At 42.3% G+C, this 21,784-nt stretch overlaps 1 protein-coding gene across 2 annotated transcripts in view; it reads right to left on the reverse strand.

Annotated features, from left to right (window-relative positions):
* Nucleotides 1–4,157: 4,157 nt before the first annotated feature.
* The window catches only part of MBD2 (methyl-CpG binding domain protein 2), a 70,273-nt gene continuing 52,646 nt past the window's right edge, over nucleotides 4,158–21,784 (reverse strand). The window contains exons 4-7 of one of the 2 annotated variants that reach the window (XM_045065638.1): nucleotides 18,394–18,484; nucleotides 16,763–16,943; nucleotides 11,632–11,770; nucleotides 4,158–4,604 (exon numbers count right to left, since the gene is read on the reverse strand). In XM_045065638.1, the coding sequence (XP_044921573.1) occupies nucleotides 11,644–11,770; nucleotides 16,763–16,943; nucleotides 18,394–18,484 (399 nt within the window). In that variant the 3' untranslated portion in view covers nucleotides 4,158–4,604; nucleotides 11,632–11,643. Of the gene's footprint in view, nucleotides 4,605–7,329; nucleotides 7,804–11,631; nucleotides 11,771–16,762; nucleotides 16,944–18,393; nucleotides 18,485–21,784 lie in introns of those variants that run through there. The other variant, XM_045065637.1, reaches the window with a different exon arrangement.

The following is a 21,784-nucleotide window of genomic DNA, read 5'->3' on the forward strand; positions in this document are numbered from 1 at the left end:
CAGACACATGAAAAAATGTTCATTATCACTAGCCCTCAGAGAAATTCAAATCAAAATCACATTGAGATATCACCTTATACCTGTTAGAATGGCCAAAATCAACAGGATGAGAAACAACAAGTGTTGGAGAGGATGTGGAGAAAGGGGAACCCTCTTAACACTGTTGGTGGGAATGCAAGTTGGTGCAGCTACTTTGGAAAACAGTGTGGAGATTCCTCCAAAAATTAAAAATAGAGCTACCCTATGGCCCCACAATTGCACTACTGGGTATTTACACCAAAGATACAGATGGAAGAGCCATCTGTTTTCATAGCAGCAATGAACACCCAGTGTTCATAGCAACAATGGCCACAGTCGCCAAACTGTGCAAAGAGCCGAGATACCCTTCAATAGGCAAGTGGATAAAGAAGATATGGTCCATACATACAATGGAGTATTATGCCTCCATCAGAAAGGATGAATACCCAACTTTTGTATCAACATGGACAGGACTGGAGGAGATTATGCTGAGTGAAGTAAGTCAAGCAGAGATAATCAGTTGTCATGTGGTTTCACTTACTTGTGGAACATAAGGAATAACACGGAGGACATTAAGAGAAGGAAAGGAAAAGTGAATTGGGGGAAATTGGAGGGGGAAACGAAGCATGAGGGACTGTGGACTCCGAGAAACAAACTGAGGGTTTGGGAAGGGAGGGAGGCAGGGGGGTGAGTGAGCCTGGTGGTGTGTCTTAAGGAGGGCACGGATTGCATGAGGCACTGGGTGTGGTGCATAAACAATGAATCTTGGAACACTGAAAAAAATAAAATTAAGATGTTTTTTAAAAGGGGGTTTTAGCTGGGAGTATCAATAGGTAACTGTGTAGACCAAGAACAAGAGGGTCATCTGAGGAATTCAGACCTGGTCCAAAAAGATAGAAACCCACCAGAAATGTCTCAGAACATCAGATAATCTAAAGGCACTTGAGCGAGACCTGGCAACAATATTTAAAAAGGCATAGGGCTGGAAGAGTTAGGGCAGGGAGAGCAGATAGAAGTCACTATAGTAACCCAGATAGGGTTAACAAAAGCCTGATATGAGTAACCTAAGAAAAATAATAATGAGAAGGAAAACTTGAAAGAACTCTGGGTGACTTATTGAACATTAGCACACAAAGCAAAGTCTAAATTTGGGCATGTACCGGTTAGCAATAGCTTGGTGGGGGGAGATTCATTCATTTCATGTTGATATTATTGATTTAACAAAAAGCCCAGGGAAGGTATGATCAGAGCTGGTCCAAGAATTCAAGATCGCCATTGAGAATCGGGCCTCTTGCTGGGTTTCCCAGTCCATCTTCCTTGCAGTGTTGGTTTTTCATCTTTATATTTGTCTCTTTGAGGTCACATGACAGTTGCTGAAGATCTAAGCATCAGATCTTAATCAGGAGCGTGAGGGTTGGCACCAGAACATCTGCGAATGGCTAGTGGGTTAACCAACCCTCTGTACCTGCCACAGATGGTTAAATAAGGAAATGGAAAAGATAAGAGGTTTCCTTTTCTATTTGAGGATATCATCTAAATTTAGGTGTAGACATCCGAATTAACAAGAGAGCACACTAAGTGGACGTGTTCGTGAGAGTATAGGTTTCTTCCTTGTCACATTTATCTCTTCCCCGAATTCCTCCTTATCAGGTAGGGATCTCCCATCCTTAACTCTTGCCTCTCCACTGGTCTTCAGGGATATGGCAGTGGAGCCTATTGGGTTTCATTAAAAAAAAAAAAAAATAGAAGAACAAAGATTGTGACTGTTCCCTGAATGAGTTTAAAGTTCCAGGAAAGCAGAATGTGTTTTGTTCACTGAGTCACTGTGTTTCCCCGAGGCCGAGTGTGAGGTGACTAATCCATCCCTTCTCACAGCAGCTTTGGGAATACTCAAGTCCGGTTTGCTCTGAGGCAGCACCACAGTATTTTAAAAATAACTGTTATAGCTATACAGCTGTGGTTTCCTAATTTATAACATTATACTGAGTGACTCTATGTTTTGGGGGACACAGGGGAGGGAAAGAGAAAGATTTTCAAAGAAGGCCTTCATGCTACCATAAACAGCATTTTTTACCATGCTGTCATTTGTATCTTTCTCCTCACATTTCCAAATGTTTCTATTTTCACACAACTAGCTGTTGTTGGGTCCCAGGCAGTTCAGTGTAAATCACACTGCTATCAGGGCACTGGGACAGCTCATCCTCCACTTCCCCCCTCCCCAAAATATCCCCTGCTTGGGTTCTCTCTTCGTCCAAGGAACGCTTGCCCAGTGAGAAAAACTCAGGGTAGCTCCTCAAAAAGCAGATCCTAATCCCCCCAAAAGTCACTTGGCTTGTTTGGAGGAAAGGGGCTGCTACTATTTGTGAAATGCGTGCCACACACCAGCCACTGGTATACATATTCTCCATCGAGAATTTTGTGGAGGCTGCGCCTACCTCAGAAGCACAGGTTATCACAAACCTTTGCATCCAATGGCAAGAACAGGCTCCTTGACTCCAGGGGTCCCTGAACCCTGGATAAGGAGTCCTGCACTGAGATAGTGGTCTTCAAACCCTTTTGATAATAAACCCTCTGGGGTGCTTGGGTGGCTCAGTCGGTTAAGCATCTGACTGTTGGTTTCAGCTCAGGTCATAATCTCATGGGTGATGATCTCATGGGTTATGGAATCGAGCCCCGTGTAGGGGAGTCTGCTTGAGATTCTCTCCCTCTGCCCCTCACCCACACAATCTCTCTCTCTCTCTCTAAAATAAATCAATCTTTAAAAAAGCTTTCAAAAACAAAAGCATATATCCCAATTGTTTGGGGATATTTACTTATAAATTACATGCATGTGCTACTCTACTAATATGTGTATAATAAAACACTCAAAAACTTTGATCTCAAAAGGATGAGAAGCAAACAAATATCAAAAAGGCAGGTATTTTTCCCACCCCTGGTGAATGCTTTTATTCATGCCCTAGATGCATGTGTAGACACACCCCACTTTAAAGCCCCTTTCCCCAGTGCCTACGGTCCAGCATCTTGCCGCTGGACTTCCTACAGCATCAAGCTCATGAAGCAAAAAGCTGAATGTACTACAGCAGAAAGAAAATGCTAACCCCCCCCAAGAAAAATAACTCCCAACATTCTGTGACTAAGTAAGAAACTGCATCTGTTCCCACCTGTTATAAAAGAGAAGTAATCCCAGTAAGGATTGCTTAGCAGAAGAGATCAATGGAAAAGCTTTGACCATTCCCACATAAAAGAAGTAGGTTTCCTATTTGAAAAATAAAAATAAAAAGCATCCTGCCCTATATAAGCGCTCAGAAGAGTCACACTGCACTTAATAAACCAAACTGTGTTGTTCTCTGAAGTCACAGAAAGAAATGCAGCTCGAAACCCAAGTGAAGAAGAGCATTGGAAGGTTGCAGGGCATTCTAGAAACAAAAGACCTCTGCACCTTTCTGGCCAGAGTAAGTCCTTTAACTTGCCTGCTTCTTAGATTCCTCAACTCTTAAATGGGGATAACATGCCTATAACATAGCTGAAACGTAAGTTAAAATTCAAACATGACATTAACAAGGGTGAAATTGTTCTATAAATTATGAGATGCTATAGAAGTGAAATAAAAACGTGTCTTCCTGCTATAAAAACAAAAGCTGAGTAATCGACAAAGTAACTTACATATATATGCCCTTCTAGAGAAATCAGTGTGTAACTTAAATTTTTGGAGCCCACCCCAGACCCTTTGAGACATGCAGATGATATCTTTCTGTTCCAGTTCCCAATCCCAAAGCCATTGCCAGTGAATCCTGTTGGAAGTGTCTCATGGAACCATCATCGTGAACCTGCACCTTCGGCGGGGGCCATTGCAGTGTGTTTTGTATGGAGGTCATGTCTGCATCCCCGCAGTGAAGGCAAGCGGGCTCGGGGAGCTGTGACAGCCCGGGCAGGGGCTATGGCCCCACAAGGTTTAGTGCGGCCTCCCTCTGCTTCTGTGGAGAAGCTTTCCGTCCTTTCTGCTCCGCAGACATTCCCGCCTATGATGGAGCAACTGTCTCAGCAAATGAAAGGTCACTGAATGAGCTCCGGACGCTTTGGGGACCTACATCCCAACCTAAAGCACCTTGTGTCCAGGAAGCATGGGCCACACTTACACAAACATTTTTAAAGCTTCAAAATTTATTGCTGTACATTTTCGCATAGCATTTACTATGGAAATACTAATAGTGCAAATATTTATTTTGGATTTTGTAGCATTTGAGAGATCACAAAGCTTTTTGATATCTTTTGCAATCATTTATGAAGATCTATTTTATTCAACTTATCTTTAAAATGCAAACAAGTAATCTTATATTCAGAGAGATGACATAATGCTTTCTAGATCTCTTTTCTAGGACAAAGAAATACACTGGAAGTCACCGGGGGCGCTCCTTCCCTCGAAAATACATCCGTCTCGCAACACCTGTCCCAGTGCAAGACTCGTTCATTTACAAATTCATTCAACAAATATTTATTAACAAAACTGTTATGTGCTGGGCACTGTGCTAGGCTCTGGGGACATTAAGATGAAAAGATGCAATCTCTGCTTTCATGGTGCTTACAGTCTAAAAGTAGAAACAGACATGCAAACAAATTTACAATACAATACAGTAAAGTGCTTCCATGGAGGTATTTACAAAATGCAGTGGGAACCTGGAAGAGGGAAGAACATCTGCCTGGAGAAATCAGGAACAGCTTCAGAGAGGAGGTAGCCACTGAGCTGAGACTTGACCAATAACCGGGAAGTTGCCATGTAGACAGGCAGGCAGAGGGAAGGACAGGTGCAAAGACACAGAGGCCCAAGGGGCACTGCAAAGGACTGAGTAACGCGGTTTTTCTGGCGCTGAAGGTGGGGAGAGTGGCAGGAGGAGCCGGACAGACGGGCGGATTTCAGACCATGAAGAGCCTTTTGATCATTCATCCATTTATTCAACAAACATTTATTAAGTGCTTACTATGTGCCAGGCACTAGGCTAAGTGCTGGGGTTGAAACAGGGAACAAGACAGACACATCCTCGCTCTCATGGAGCTTACATTCTAGTAAGAGATAGACAAACAGTTAACAAATAAATACAGATGTGGAAGACTATTCTACAAAGGAAATAAACAGAGTGCTGAGGCAGAAAATGAGTCTGAGGGGGGGTGGGGAGTAGTTACAGTTACTAGAAAATGCCTCTTGGAAGGGACAGGAAACAGACATCCGCAGGGGTTATAACGAGAGCAAGCCCCAGCGGAGCGCTCACTATGCACCAGGCACTGTGCTAAATAAACACTTTATAAACAGCATCTCGCTTAGTCCTCACGACGACTCTATGAGGTAGGTATTATTATTCCTATTTCACTGAGGAGGAACGGGCTCAAAGAGATTAAGTAACCTGACAAGTCACACACATGGCAAAATCAGGGTTCACACACAGGTTCTCTTCACTGCAAAGTGCTCACTCTTAAAAAGTTGTTCTTAAAATAATTCTAAAAATTAAAGAGAGGTGTGAGATTTTGAGCGTGGAAACGATACAGCCACGTTGGTTTTGAGGACCATTCTGAGGATGACGTGGAGGAGAAAAGGGAGCAGTGGAGAGAGAAGGAGAAGGAAGGCAGGAGGGAGCCCAGAGGAGAGGAAAGGCGGCTGGAGGGAGGCGGCGCTTGCGGGAACGGAGACGAGACATGGGAGAAGTGCATCTAGCAGTTCTGACAGGACTGATGGGGCAGGGAGCGGCATCTAGCATGACGCAGGGACGTCTGCCTTGAGCAATTGGATCAGAGGACTTGCTTCTACCCTAGTTAGGGAATGCAAGATGGTGGTAGATTTGGAGGATAAGATAATGAATTTCATTCTGGACATGTTGTCCTGTGGATAATATCTTGGGAACACCTGGATTTATGAGATGGTCCCAGTTGGACACCATGTAATGGCTTTCATACCGTATTCTCTACCTGAGCAAAGTATAGAAGAACAAAAATCAAAGCTGTGTATGTGTGTACATTGTGTTTTTGCTTTTACAAAAGCTGTTCATAAAAGCATGTCTATCTTGGTTGGATAATTTTGTAAAAAGAACATATGACCCCCAAGGTGAAGTTACCCCAAGCTTGATAACAAAAGAGAACTCATGAACTTGGGGAAGTCTAAGAAAAGCCTTTGGACATCCATTCTAAGTAGTTACAACAGGTGTTAAAAAGAAATCAGTATAACCTCCTATTGCCAGCCCCACGGGGGCAGCTGATGGGCCCAGAACATGCCTCCTTGGCCAATGGTCTGCCCAGTGTCTGCAAGCATCCCTCTCATTTGCCAGCGAGACTGCTCTGAGGATACTAGTGGCCTAAGGCCCAGAGATCCAAGTTGAACATAAATCAGGAATTCCAAAAAGGTGTTATTTACGTAGTTTGGCATAAGGTCCAGAGAGACAACAGCCCCCACCTAGCCAGATGTATTGCTTTGACTATTTTCTCTCCCTTCCTTAGGAACAGGAAGGGTGCTGGAGGTAGCCGTAATAGAATGTACATGGGACAGTTACATGGACTTGGTCACACTGGGGACCACATCATTTCTGGGTCTAATGTTAGAAGAACTCAGAGTGAAGAAGCACATATACCCTTCCCACAGAAAGGTATTACTTCTCAAAATGTATTTAAATTTGCTAATGAACACTCCCCTCCTTTTCTTGGCATCAGATTAACTTAAACATGTTTTGATTTGAAAACTCACTTAATGACGTTATGCCAGTTCTAGTAATTTAGGTATCAAGGAATTCAAGCGGGAATGAAGTTACACTGAGGAGTTTCAACAACAAGACGCTAATACTGTGGAGGCCAGGTACTGATTAGAAAAGTGCTGCGATCTGGCTCACGAAGCACCTCCGTCTAGAAAGCTGCCTCTCTCTGTGGCAAAGTCTAACCTGCACCTGCTAACTCGCAGGGCCAGTGGACATTAGAAGATCCAAAGTGTCCTAGAAAAAAAACGGCAGACGTGGACCTGGCAGTACTATCTGGAGGGTACCTGTGTACCTCACTCATGCCCAAGGGAACAAAATGCTTTATTTTTATAGAACTAACAAAAGTATTCGTCACAGGAGAAAAAAAAAAAAAAACACCACACATACTAGATGGTACCTTAGAAGTCAGGGGAAAGCAGCACGTTTCCACGCTTTCCGGAGGCGAATTTCAAATGCATGAGCTACTCTCCACCTCCATTCGAGACCTAAGGCCCAGGGATCACAGCTGATTGTAAATCAGGAATCCTAAGGGGGGAGGCTACTTATTATGTGTGCTCTTTAACAGAAAGAATTCCAATCAGTCTGTGAATATAATCATTTATTTGTCTTTACAGTGATGATGGAAGAATGTACAGGTGTCCTCTTTCAATAAAGTATAAAAATCTGTTTATATACAGTGAAGTCACAATAATCTTTAATTGGGAGATTTATTTGGTACTCCTGATTGGTTCATATTAAAACAGGGGGGAAAACAAATATTTCACGTTAAGTGCTACATTTCCAGTAGATTGCACCTGGCATCAAAAGCTCAGCTTCATCTTAAGGGTCCTGCTTGAAATTACAAAAGTCTAATTTTAAGTCCTAGGACTCAAAATAAACATCATTTTTTGAATAATAGATATATACATCAAAAATACATCTAAAAAGGCATTGGTTAGCGCTATTAAAAAGCTCTATGTGCTCGGGTACGTTTTTTCTTACAAGCAAAACCCAGTGGAAACGCTTTTGTTCAATTCTAGAAATTTGCTCTTGGGGAAAGTTGGTCGAAAGTTACCTGTAAGGAAAAACAAACAAACTTAAGTACTGCGATGATTTCTCAGGTGAGGTCAGCAGAACTTTAAAAAAGTACTTTAGAAGCTTAATTTCACTTAGAACCACATTTTTAAAGCCTTAACATTTAGTTACAGCACTTTGCACATAAAAAAAGTTTCAACATATCCCCTCGTTATTTCAAGTGCTTTAATAATAAATTTATACTCATGTCATTTTCAGAGAAATCAAATGTATAGCTTTGTATCTGACACAAATGTTTTCTATCTATAATTAAACCTGTACAAAAAGAGAAATCATACAAATAAAAAAGGAAAACCGTAATAGACAGCTAAATCCAAACAGGTTTTTTTGCCCTTCTTCTTATTTTTTCTTATTAACATAGAATGTATTATTTGCCCCAGGGGTACAGGTCTGTGAATCATCAGACTTACACATTTCACAGCACTCACCATAGCACAAACCCTCCCCAATGCCCATCGCCCCGCCACCCCATCCCTCCCACCAAACACAAAATTTTTGAGAGAATTTAGAAAAACGTCAACTAACCATGATTTATTTTACTTCGGAGCATTTATGTCTGACAAGCACTGAAGCCTTCTCATTATTTAACCTGGCTGATCCGGTATGGAGCAATTGCAGATAGGACTATTTATAGATCTGATCCTGTATCCCATTTATAGCTAAGTATTTTGACACCTTTGGTTTTTATAGTTTTCTTCTTCTTGCAAGCACTCCTAAAGTTTTGATAACCTGGGTACCTCATTATGACTGTAAAATTTTAACACAGTAAATCCCAACCAGTTATTGAGGACATACATAAAACAAATAAATCAAGGCCCCCGTTGCTAATAAGAAGTGTGAGGGAGCCGAGTCATGATGAGGCTGACAGACCCGAACGGAACTCTGTGGTGCTGGTTCCACCTCTTACAGCCATGTGACGAGGGCCAGGACCTAGCCTTTGGTCAAGCCCGGTTCTACCTCTTCTGTAGGTTATCGTGAACACGTAATGAAGTCCAGCAGCAGTGCTCTGGTTTATGAAACACTTCCAAGTGTACATGAATCTAAATGAGTCAGTTAGGCAAATTTAATCTTGCTAATTAAGGAATGCTTCTAATTCTTCCACAGCCTTCAAGTCCACTAGCCTGGTCCAATAATACCATTCTCAAGTTTGCAGTGTGATACATACACTATGAAACTCTCTCTACCCAACATGCCTAAATAACGGCTATAGTAAGTATATATTAAAAGTCTAATGACTCAGTATTAATTAGTTTGTTCCCACCATTAACCACATTTGTGCGAGGCAGTGAGCAACACCAGCTTTTATATGAGCAAAGTGCCTCATCCCTGACACATGCTTGCTCACATAACTTAGGGTGCCGCCTTGATATGCACCTGCAAAGTCATCTGCGAAGCAAGCAAGGGTCTAGTGAAACCGCAGTTAGATGATCCTCGATTGTCTTAAACTGTTTTTAGAAGAGCCTGAGAGACAACAAAAAGCTGGAAAGCTCTGAAGAAGAGGAGGGCTTTTCTAGAGTCGGTTCTGAGAAAGCACAGACACCGTCCTGATGGCCAGCCCGCGTTCCAGAGACAGTGTGGTGGAAGCCCTCAGACGAAAGAAACACGGCTCAGGCCTCCCTCCGAAGGATTTGACAAACACCAACCACTCTCATCAGAGCCCAAAACATACCCTTGCCAGAGCAGAAAACAAGAATTAAGATGAACATGGCATCTCCCTGTCCTCAATAAGGGGGAAGAAAAAAACTTAAAATAGCACTGAACTGGATTGCAACACTCTGTGTGTTCAGAAAACGGTCACCAAATGGTGACACTGTCACTAAAGATGTAACAGAAGGCATTACAGCTATTACCTGATTTCTTATCCCTGCGGCAGGGGCTGCGCTCCCTGATCTCCCACAAAGGCACAGATGGGATGGGGTGGTTGTGTGAACCGTGAACTCGGCCTCCCCGCACACAGTACCCCGTCTGTGTCTGTACCAAACAGGCCCCTGGCCCTCCCCACAGTGGTTCCAGGGAAACACCTGGAGCCAGCCACGCCACTCTCCCACGTCACTTCCGCTCACTCACCTGATCCACTTGATTCGGTCTCCAAATACATCTCAAACGGACCTTTGCTTAACTCTTTTTCTCTGCGCCCACTGCCAACACCCCTGTGAAGCCATGTCTCTCTCGCTGCCAGACTACAACGGCCCCCACCGGTCACCCTGCCTCCAGGCTCTCCTGTTCCCATCCTCTTTCTCAGGGAGCAGCCGCAAGGGTCTTATAACCATTTTTTTTAAGCTTTTTTTTTTTTTTTAATTTGACAGAGAGAGACACAGCGAGAGAGGGAACACAAGTAGGGGGAGTGGGGGAGGGAGAAGCAGGCCTCCTGCTGAGCAAGGAGCCTGATGCAGGGATCGATCCCAGGACCCTGGGATCAGAACCTGAGCCGGAGGCAAATGCTTGATGGCTGAGCCACCCCGGGGCCCCCACAAGGATCTTATAAATAAGCAGATCTCATCACCTTCCTCAGGCTCCAGTGGATTCCCACTGGCTTTGATGTTAACCAGTAACCCATAAGGCTAAGTATGATTCGACTGACCTCTTCACATTCTCCCAACCCTCCCCAGATTACATTCTACCTGTGAAGATCACTTTTTTGTTCCCTAAAGGCAGCAACTTCTCCTTGTTGTTTCTTTTGACGGGAACCCTTTCTACCCAGACTCTGGCCTACGGCTGCTCGCCCTTGAGACTCAACGTCAGTGTCACCGCCTCAGAGAGGCTTTGGTGACCCTTCACATCCTACCAGCTCCCCTGCCACCGGCTCTCTGGGTAGTTTTGCTTTTCCTTCGGAGCACTTATCACAGTTGGTAATTACGGAGCTATGTCAGCATTTGTTCAATACAACTATACAGTAAGTTCTGTGAGCACAGGGACTGTGTGGTCATGGCCACCACTGTGTCCCCAGAACTAGCACTGAAGGTAAGAATGACTAGTGGGATGAGGGGCAGGTCCCCAGACTGAAAGGGACAGGCAGGACAGGTCCCAGAACAATTGAAGTTAGGACTCTCACTCTGTTCCTTTTCCCTCTGTCTCTCTTTCTCTCCCTGATACCCTTCAGTTTTGGCTTCAAAGGACACAAATAAATAATCGACTTATGGGGAGCACAAAATAAGACAAGACCCACCAAAGCAAAGCAGGATGGCAGTTGGAAAGCAAGATACCGCACGAGCCCTTGGGGACTTGACAACAACAACCTAACTAGAAAATACAGCCATCAGGACACAGCCTGTGACACTCACGTGAGCTCACAATAGGGTCCAAGTTTGTATGCTGTAAGGTAAATTATTTATTCTCTTATAAAATGACCTTCCCATTCTTTCTGTATCAAGCCTGCGCTGCAGAGAACCTAGAAAAAAAGAGGGACTTTGCCTACCTTACAGCCATAATTTGAAGGAGGGTACAACAGACCCCAGAAAGAGCGTGGTGGGGGCGACAGCCACCTTCATCTCCTGCAGCCACTGCCCCCACCTGCAAGAGTCCTTTGTCCCTTCCCCTGCCTGTTTCTAAGGACACCTTGCAGGTTTTCCACCTGGCATTAAAGAAGGAGGTTAGATCCCTTGCAAGTGGCTGCAGGGCCGTGAATGTCTGCACGTCAAGAGGACGAACGCACGGGACTCTTAAACAGAGAGGAGGCCAAAAACAGTACCTGCCTGTCTCTGCAGCGGAGAAGCTTTTTTAGATTCGCCTGAGGCAGGCTACAAAGGCCAAAAGCAAGAAAAGAAAACAGCTTCGGCTGTAAGTCTCTCTCTCTCTGCTCCTAGTTTACCTGATCATCTTCTTAGGCTTCATCTCCACTGTCCATTTCAATATCCATCTCTTCCGTATCAGCAGCTCGGGACAGGATGTCTGCCATCAGCGCTTCTTCCAATTTTTTGCGTACTTGCTGTACTCGCTCTTCCTGTTTCCTTTGATAAAATACAGTAAAGATACACTGATAGTCTGGCCAGGAGTGGGAATATGCAGCTGGTACTACAGGTTATGTTTAGTTCAAAATCATGAAAATTCCGGAGAAGAGCACATTTCCTTCTCCCCAGACCTTGCAAGACTTTCCCCGACGCCCACGAAACCAAACTGCGCAGAAGGTGAGCCTGGCCAAAAAGAGGGATATTTAGATAAGCAGGTATTCCACACCTCACAGAGAATTCTGGTAGGAGTAGATTTAGCTCAGTGACTTTTTCTTCAACTTCAAAAACTTCAAGATTTGGGGTTATTGTTATAAAGGATATTAGAAATAACTTTTAAGCAGGAATAAAAGAAAGAAATTATAGGAGAATAAAGAAGAGATTTTTTTTTCACCTAAGCAGAGAGATGGAGAAAGTGAAGACATGACTGAGATTGGCATTCCTCGGCTATGTTAGGGAAGGACAGACAGAGCTCTCTCCTGGGTTCCCAGTCCTGCTGAGAGCAGCATCGTAAAGAAGCCAAGACCACAGGACCCTATTTACCATGGAGAGAAACTGAAGGGCATCTCGTTGAGATGAGTGGAGTGTTTAAGAACATGCCACAAGTTTCTCTGTGTTTGGGGGATTACAGTGGAACCTCAAAAGTGAAAGTTAGTAATACCAAGTCATCAAAGAAAAAAAAAAGGTTCTGAACCATTTGATGGGAAACAAAGCACAGGAAGAAAGTCTATTGTTATGTACTTAATGTTTCAAAATCAGAAAAAAAAAATTCAGTCGTTCCCTGACAGTACAAGAGAGGGATTCCCAAAATAGTTGTTTTTGTTTTTGACAGAGAGAAATCACAAGTAGGCGGAGCAGCAGGCAGAGAGGAGGAAGCCGACTCCCCGCTAAGCAGAGAGCCCAATGCAGGGCTCCATCCCAGGACTCTGAGATCATGACCTGAGCTGAAGGCAGAGACTTAACCCACTGAGCCACCCAGGCGCTCCCCTAAAATAGTTCTAATGAGCCAAGCCAGTAAATAGCAATTCACATCCAGAGCCAGGAGAGGAGGCCAAGAAGAAACACAAGAGAAGGGAAAACAATGGGAAGTTAAGAGTCTTCAAAAAAAAAAAAAAGAAAGGGAAAGAAGCAAAGGTACGGGTAGAAGCATTAGCCCTGACTTTCTAGTGGGACAAAGCACTTCCTGAGACCAGGGGAAAGGCAATTAGGATGGATGTCAAATGGGAAATGGAACAGTAACAAGTAAGAGACACAACAAGGAATACTGAGGGTTCCACAGTCGGGGGGGGGGGAGGTGGCGGGAGGTGATACTCTCTATTGATATGGAGGAAAGCAAAGCACAGCACTGCTCAAACCTGGGAATGCACAAGGGTAGGAGGGGAACATTCTGGAAATTGGTGCTAAGATTCACTGAGTATGTGTACTTCTTGTGTCCTCGACCATTTGTAAAGTTACATTGTCTAGATTCCATCTGATCTATTTCATGAGACTCTGTCCAAGGGGAAAAGCTAACAGAAATCACATAGGCACACAAACCTTAATGTCCTCTGTACCCAAGTCCAAAAACAGCACAAGGAGTTAAAAGGTATAGGCTTCCACTTTTTATTGAATTTTCACAAAGAAGGAGACTGTCACTGAGTTAGTCTGAGCTCTCTAGCCTCTGTCATATTAAAAGGAACTGGAGTTGAACAGATTTTTATATTGTTGGAGCAGGGTCAAGAAGAACACACTGTTTATTTCTTACACAGTTAGTCAGTCTTGCCTCTGGCCTTGTGACTCAAGGTTTATGACAAATGGCCTATCAGTCGCATTAGCAATCTCTCACTCCTAATAAGAGAGTATGAGAATCTGCGCAAGTGCCCTAGAGTAATCCTGTTAGGGAGAAATAGAGCAAATTGTGCTTTTGGCTGGAAAAGTATATCTTAAACTCTAATGTTTGCTTGATTCCCTTTTGTCTTGAGCATTACTTCCCATACTTATGGAAGCTGAAATTAAAGCATTTCCCCATTGGGGCAGGAAGAATTCTAACATAGCCCCTGGCCCTGGATAGACTCCTTAGTATAATTCCTTCCCCTTAAGGATAGGCAGAACTTGTAAATAGGCCAGGCTATCCCTCTATGACTAGGTTACTAATCGATAGACCTTGAGTTAATCAAAAGAGATTATCCCAAAGGGCCCAGCCTAATAAGAGAAACTCCTAAAAGGGGCTATGCCCTTCCTGGAAAAAAGTTGGGAGAGGGAATGTGGAGGGGACTTCAGAGCAAGGAACTGACATCTGACTCTAAAGCCTGGGAACAGCCTATCCCACATCCAGCAAGATACTCAGAGGCTCCAGTCCTACAACTAAAAGGAAATGAATTCTGCAACAATCACAGGAAACTGAAAGAAAACTCTCCAGAAGGGAATGCAGTCCAACCAACACTTTGGTTTCAGCCTTGTAAGACCCTGGGCAAAGAATCCACTTGTGTCTGGCCCAGGCTTCTGGCCTATGGAACTGTGAGTGGTTGGGTGTTGCTTTAGGCTGTTAAGTTTGTGAGAACTTGTTATTTATATTATTTATATTAAAAAACGAATACAGGGACACCTGAGTGGCTCAGTTGCTTAAGCGAGGGACTCTTGATTTCAGCTCAGATCTTGATCTTGGGTTGTGAGATCAAGCCCCACCTCCGGCTCTGAGCTGTGGTGAGTCTGCTTGGGATTCTCTCCCTCTCCCCCTCCCCCATTTGCTTGAGCTCTCTCTCTCTCTCTCTCTAATAAGTAAATCTAAAAACAAAAACAAAAACAAAAAACAAAACAAATACAGAAGGTGCCTATGTGGCTCAGTTTGTTAAGAGACTAACTCTATCTCAGCTCAGATCTTGATCTCAGGGTCATGAGTCCAAGCCCCAAAAACAAAACAAAAAAACCCCAAATACATCCATGAATGAAAACATTATCAAATATGCTAATATATACATATACACACACACACACTTGTCTGCATATATATATGTATTTAATAGTTTTTAGTTAAAGCTTTAATATAAACAGAATATTGGCTGTACGATTACAGAAAGGGTAAAAGTTCCATGTGCAGTAATTTATTTAGAAACTGCATTAATTCAATAAGAAATATTTGCTTAATAATTTCTGTTACTACAATTAAATCAGATGGAAAATTTGTTAAACAAGTTTACCCTAAAAGGAAATCATGCAGTTCTGGCTTTGAGATTTCCCCTACCATCAAAAGATCTGCTGTTGAAGCCATCAGCATTCCCATGACGTCACTCAGAGGCCCTCGGTCAACACCCGTGATGACCTGGCAGAACCCCTGCTGATTAACTGGGTATTCATTCCAAGACAGGTAAGAACTTGTCTCCAGAGGAATTTCCTTCCTCAAGGGTAAGAATAAGCCAAAGAGCAAGGTGACTCCTCCCCGTGATTTTACATTTTGTTTTTCTTTAAAAATAAAGCTGATCGTAAATTCCACACAATCAGTAAACATGAATGCAACTTTGAGCTATGTTACATCTTTGCAAAAGGAGCTACTTTAAAACCCAGGAAAGGCTTTCCAATTACAAATGTAGCTAGACTCATTCATTTAAAAACATTTTAATGCCAACTTTTTATGGATTTAGAAAAAAAATACAAATACAAAACATATTTTAAAATTATATGATTCAAAAGTGCCACCTGCTGGTTTTGTCTAGGAATAATACTCCAATAAAACCTGATTTAACATTCAGAGGGTAGAAATAGTGAAGCAGACACACTGTCCTATTTTTAAAGAAAATACAACACACTACAGTCTATTATAAAGTAATGATACTCAAATTCATAAATCCCATATAAGAATTTCTTTCTGGTCTTAATATCTGAAGTAGTTTGCTTCTTTTGAGCACATTTTTCTAGGCATTACCAATCTGGATTGTATGTTTTCTTTTCACTATTTGCTGCTAAAAACCTAACTTGTGCAGGGTGCCTGGTAGCTCAGTGAGTTAAGCCTCTGCCTTCATCTCAGGTCGTGATCTCAGGGTCCTGGGATCAAGCCCAGCATTGGGCTCTCTGCTCAGCAGGGAGCCTGCTTCCCCCTCTCTCTGCCTGCCTCTCTGCCTACTTGTGATCTCTCTCTCTCTGTCAAATAAATAAATACATATTAAAACAAACAAACCAACAAACCAAAAACCTAACTTGTGGCCCCATCTTAGGAAGCAGAAGATGTTAAGAGATGCAGCTTGTATCCTTGCCTGTCTCCTGATTCTGCTTTACTGCTTTATGCTTTACCCTTTGCTTGATCTTTGCCATTTGGCTTCTCATCTGGCTTTATTGTGTGCGTGTGTGTCTTTGAAGCCACCTGAAATCTTTACTTGAAACAAGATGAAGCGGAGATAAATAAATCTCTAAACTGAGCTTAAGAGAGTAAATATAATCAGGATAAGCAAACGGGACTCTAAAAACACAACTCCGTTTAAAGCAGCATGGTTGGGGGTGCCTGGGTGGCTCAGCGGGTTAGGCCGCTGCCTTCAGCTCAGGTCATGAACTTGGAGTCCTGGGATCGAGCCCCGCATCAGGCTCTCTGCTCAGCAGGGAGCCTGCTTCCTCCTCTCTCTCTGCCTGCCTCTCTGCCTGCTTGTGATCTCTCTCAATAAATCTCTCTCAAATAAATAAAAATTTAAAAAAATTTTTTAAAAAAAGCAGCATGGTTGTGATCTGCTTTAAATAGAGATTGGTCTGCAAAGAAACCAATGCAGGAAGCAATCAGAAAAGGCATCACTGAGTGCGAGGGATACTTCATAGCAGAAAGTCAGAACTCCCAAGTGCAGAAGACACTCAGTAACAATGTGGAGAGAGTACAACCGATGGGTCCTTCCGATACCACTGTGACACTTCCACCTTTTTCCAAGCATGTATTTGTTTTAAATGTTCCATATCACCTTCTGTTAATTTCACAAAAGATCTGTTAAAATGTATCCAGTGTAAAGAACAAGTTTTTGAAGCTATGTTACATGGCCTTACCTAATGTCTTCATCTGTGACAATGAAAGCCTTGCAGAGGGGTTGAGATGTGTTCAGCCAAACAGCGGGGTTCTTTTCCACAGCAGCGGAGGAGACCTGCCCTGTGATTGGTGCAGAGCTGGTGTGCAAAGCGCTGGCAACAGCAGATAAGAGGGTCTCATCATTACTACCTGGACCAACTCCTGCAATTAGAAATATATACCGGCTAAATTTTGGGAATTTCTAGATGCGCTAAGCAAATCTTACGTAACCTAAAACAACTGATATTTTTATGTTTGTCTGGAATCATATATTTAAAACTGACACAAGCCAAAGAAGTAAAGGATAATATCGTATCTATTCATAGTTTCTGTATACCAAAGAATTCGCATTAAAAGAAAACAGTAACAACAGACTCCTGGGTGGCACAGTCAGTTAAGCATCTGACTCTTAGTTTTGGCTCAGGTGATAATCTCAGGGTTGTGCAATCGAGCCCCACGTGAGTCTGCTTCACTCTCTCCCTCTGCCCCACCAACCAAAATAAATAAGTAAACCTTAAAGAAAAAAACAGTAACAAAATGGCTGAGCAATTCAATAAAACTTTACCAACTTCAAAATACATTTTCCAAGCCAACTTTTTAAACTTGGCTACATTTCCTCAAGCAGGGTCAACTATTTTAGTGATCTAAATGCATTCTAAAGTCATATTATACCCAAGTCTCCCTATTAATGTATCCCTAAAGTCCTAGAATAGTTTCTCTTACAGTTTTTAATATTAATTTCTACCAATATCTCCACAATTTTCTTTGTTTTGGGACTTCGAAGGAAAAGCCAATGCAAGCATGTTCTACCTGCAGCTTTCACATCTTTTTCAAATGCCAAACAAAATATCCAAATTAATAAAATAATTGCATACCTTGACTACTTCTAGGGGACTACTGGTAGGCAACATGACCACATTTAAACGCATTGCTTAAAGTCCTAAACTTATTAAACCAGTTAAAGCAATAATTTTCAAGAACATAGAGGGATAACATAATGTCATAACCATGAATGAGGAGAAATTTTGAGCAATCCACACTATCAACATTTAGAAGCCAAAGTTCTAATGCTTGAGAAGCAATGCTTCTCTATAATTGGAATTAACATGGGAAATGACAGGCACACTAGGTAACTGAGTTCTACAACTCAGACCCCACTTGCTGCTGTTACTAGACCAAGATGCACCTGTTCCCACGGCTACAGGCAGCAGGAGTTGGTGCAGGGAGAGGCAAGAGTTGTTAGCTGTTCTTTAGGTAAGAGGAAGAGTGAAAGGGCAAGTGCTGGAGCCAGATGCTGCTTTGGGCAGGAACCTTGAGAAATTCTGCCATTCAGCTGCATTTGGTTCTAAAAGCAGCACATGGGTTAATTTATATGATGAACCTAACCTAAAGCCAAAGTTTTTAAACAGAAAAAAAATCTGAAACATCCCTGCAACACACAAGCTTTTCAGATCCATTTTTCCTGGGTTTACTAAAACACAAAAGGAACATCATCCAGCGAGGCATCCAATCCCCCAGTGTAAAGACCCTGTCTTCATCATTTCTGATTCCATAGCAGCTAACACAGAGCCTGGCACACAGCAGGTACTGCCCAACTGGATTTGGATAATACCTTGAAGACCTTTAGGTAGTTCCATGGTTTTTATAATTTGTTCTGTTACATCTGATGCACTAAGTCCTTGTAGCCTCTTCTCCCAGAAAAGCTGTAAGGCAAAACAGCACTTGTTAATACACATTCCTAGGACAAGAAAGTAGCGCATCGATGCTGCTGAATGATGAAATTGAGATCATTTCAATAGTTTCCTAATTTCCCCATTTTTTTCCTTATAGATACTAAATGACATTCCAAATATGAATTATTTCAACACATCACAATTCTTTCAATGATATTAATCAAAAGACGTTTATTTTATGCAATCTACTCAATTGTTACAGTACTACAGATTTTTATATGCCATATATTACTACATATAGTACTTCATAAGGTCTCTTCCAAAGAATATAACTTGAAGCTTTAGAGATTCATTTGGTATGAAAATTTAATGTTCTAATGTATGAGGGAAAAGAAAACACATTATGTAATACCCCTTCATCCAATATCATTAGGGAAAAAGCTCCTCCACCTGTGTGACTTTTCTACAATACTGAAGGTTACCCTTTGGCATACTTTTAAGGGGTAAAGAGCCAATTTTAATGGAAACATCTCTAAAATGTTTTGCATACTCCCTTGCTCTTTAAAAAGGGTGTCCCTTTCATGAGCAACTTTCCCCCTGTTGTATGGAGCCCAGGTCACTTTAGTCACTCAGTGGCCCTACATCCTCATTCTGGGCTCGAGTCAGCACACTGAAGGCTCCTCGTACTCCATGGGGCCACTGTGGAATGCAGTTGTTCAGTCAAACACTAAATGGTCCAAGACAGTTCTGCTGTTTGCTCTTATAACCTTCCTATACTTCATTTTCTCTCCTAGTCAGTTATTACTTCTCAGTAATGTCATTCATCTGTTCCACAGGTATTTACTGAGCTCCAACTAGGAGCTGCACTGTGGACACAGCACTAGACACACTAGACACATAGCACTGTGTCTTTGTCCTCAAGCCTTATCTCTTTCCTAGGCTCTCTCTTATTTACTGCAGCCCAAAAACAGATACAGGAATTCCTTAGGACTCCATGTACCTGTCTTTAACCCTGGACACCTGGGTCCTGTCACAAGTAGGTACAGAAAAAAATATTGAATGCCCAAATATGGAGTAACAGGACTCAGAGTGAGAATCTTGAGGGACCCACAAACCTAAACTGAAACCCCAGCTCTAGATGTCTAAACCTTCCATTGCCTCTTTTGTAAAATGTGACAGCAATGAGGACCACATCAGATTAACGTGGAGTCTAACAAGGCCATGTCCATAAAAAACCTGTCAGGGAGTAGGCGCAAGGTTTATTATATTTACTTTTAGCAAATTTTGACCACTCTGAGGGCTGATATTTTGACTCTGAGATATATGAAAAATGCCAGGTAATTGCCCTCCAGATAAATGCAAGACACAATAAAATCTCCTTACGGCAGAAGAGTAGTATGTTGGATCTCTAATAACCCCCCTGCGAGCACCAAGAGTGACCTGCAAAGGAACACCTCACTCTCTTCTCTATGGTAATGACTCCTTACATCTCCCTGTAAATTATGTCATCAGCAGAAAACATGGTCAACATATATGAAGATACGAATGCATTAACCATCATGGGTGAACAATAGTTAGGTGAAGGTAATAGTTGATAAATGTGATAAATGTCCCAAGAAACCCCACCTGTTATTTACTTTTTGTGGGAAATAATATCATCTATGATTATCACAACTTTGGGAAAAAAAACAAAACAAATGCCAGTTAATTCCTAATGAAAAAGGAAAAAGTATCTGGAAGAATCAGTGAGTATGAGATTAGTAAGTGCTTTTATAATGAAATTATAACTTAATTTGCAAAATAAATCAACACTACCCAAAGTATGGAAGTTATGTACAGATATGATCACTAATATTTTACATAAAATTCCAATTTGAGATATCAAAAGTTCAATTTTTTACATTCTACAATTTTTCACTCTCAATTTCTAAATTCCTATTAACGGAAAGGGTAATGATGCAAAACTTAGAAAGGATTATTTTGCAGAATAAGCCTTGAACTGAGAAACGCATGCATGGCTCTAGATTACAAGTCCTGGTATCATCACATACCATCTGACAGCCCCCAACTGAGCCTGGAGTTGAATCAGATACGCACCGAAAACCTCTCTATAAATGAAATGCTTATGCCATGAAAATGGAGATACATGGATTTAGGTGTGCGTATGTATGTATGTTGAACGTGTATTTCTACCCCCACTCGTGCTCCCCAGAGGAGGCGGGAGATGTGGGAAAGGCCAGAGAAGGAAGAAAAGGCTGGTTGATCACAGAGGACGCACGGCGGGCACAGGTCACCAGTGCCCTGCTCTCCGTCCTGCCCACGGCTCATTCAACACTCCTCAGCTCACCTAATTTTCGCGAGAACTGCAAGTCTTCATGAGATAGATGTCTCTTTACAAATCCGTATCTTCCTGACTCACTGCCCTACATTCATTTCCTCAGGCCATTATCTGTTTTGTTTTGGGGCTGGGGGCTTCTTTGTATTTTAAAATATTTTCTTAAATTGACATGGGCATTATGCCCCGTGAAAGAAGCTGGTCTTTTACGCACTGGATGATTCCATTTCTATGATATTCTGAGGAAGAAAAAACTATAGGGATAGTTGCCAGGGTGGAGGGAGGGTCTGACTAAAAAGACCAGCACAAGGGAATTCGTTGGGGGTGCTGTAACTGTTCTCTGGTTTTTAATATATATGAACTTTCTCCAGCTGCTAGAATGACCATTTCCTTTATTTTCCAAGCCAGTTCCTTAAGGAATGACCACTCTGCAGACTCCATCCTCCAGGCCCATTTCAACGTTATTACCCCAGCCCTTTCCTCATTTCACCGAATTTACTTTAGGAGGTGGTCAGCTCCTCTTACCAAATTCAATGACCTTTTCTCTTGACCTCTGATCACTTTATAACCCTGCGTGCTGTGGAGAGGTACAGGGAGGGGAGAAGTCTTCTTCCTAAATTTAAAATTTCCTGACCTGCTCATTTGTGAATTCCTTGTTTATACTAGGTGACAAATCGTGGCCATCTGGAGTTCTTATTACATTCCTTCTCCAGCCACTAAAAGTCCAAAGACAGACAGACTGACAGAAAGAAAGACAGATGATCTCCCTAAATTTGTAAGAAGCCTCCCTCTACCAAAGCTATCCAGTCTCTTCCGTCACACCTCCAGAAGCACTGTGGCTTTCATAAATCCTGACCTACCCACTGAAAGTCTGATTTCACCTGCCAAATCCATTGATATTCTCAGTGTAACCCTGCTGCCTGATGTGAGGCCAAATAATCAATTTAACACTTTAAAGGAATAGTGATTTAATATTTAGAGAAAATCCCAAAATT

Source organism: Mustela putorius, unplaced genomic scaffold, assembly GCF_011764305.1.
Source record: "Mustela putorius furo isolate JIRA1106 unplaced genomic scaffold, ASM1176430v1.1 tig00003858_pilon_pilon_pilon, whole genome shotgun sequence".
Taxonomy (NCBI): domain Eukaryota; kingdom Metazoa; phylum Chordata; class Mammalia; order Carnivora; family Mustelidae; genus Mustela; species Mustela putorius.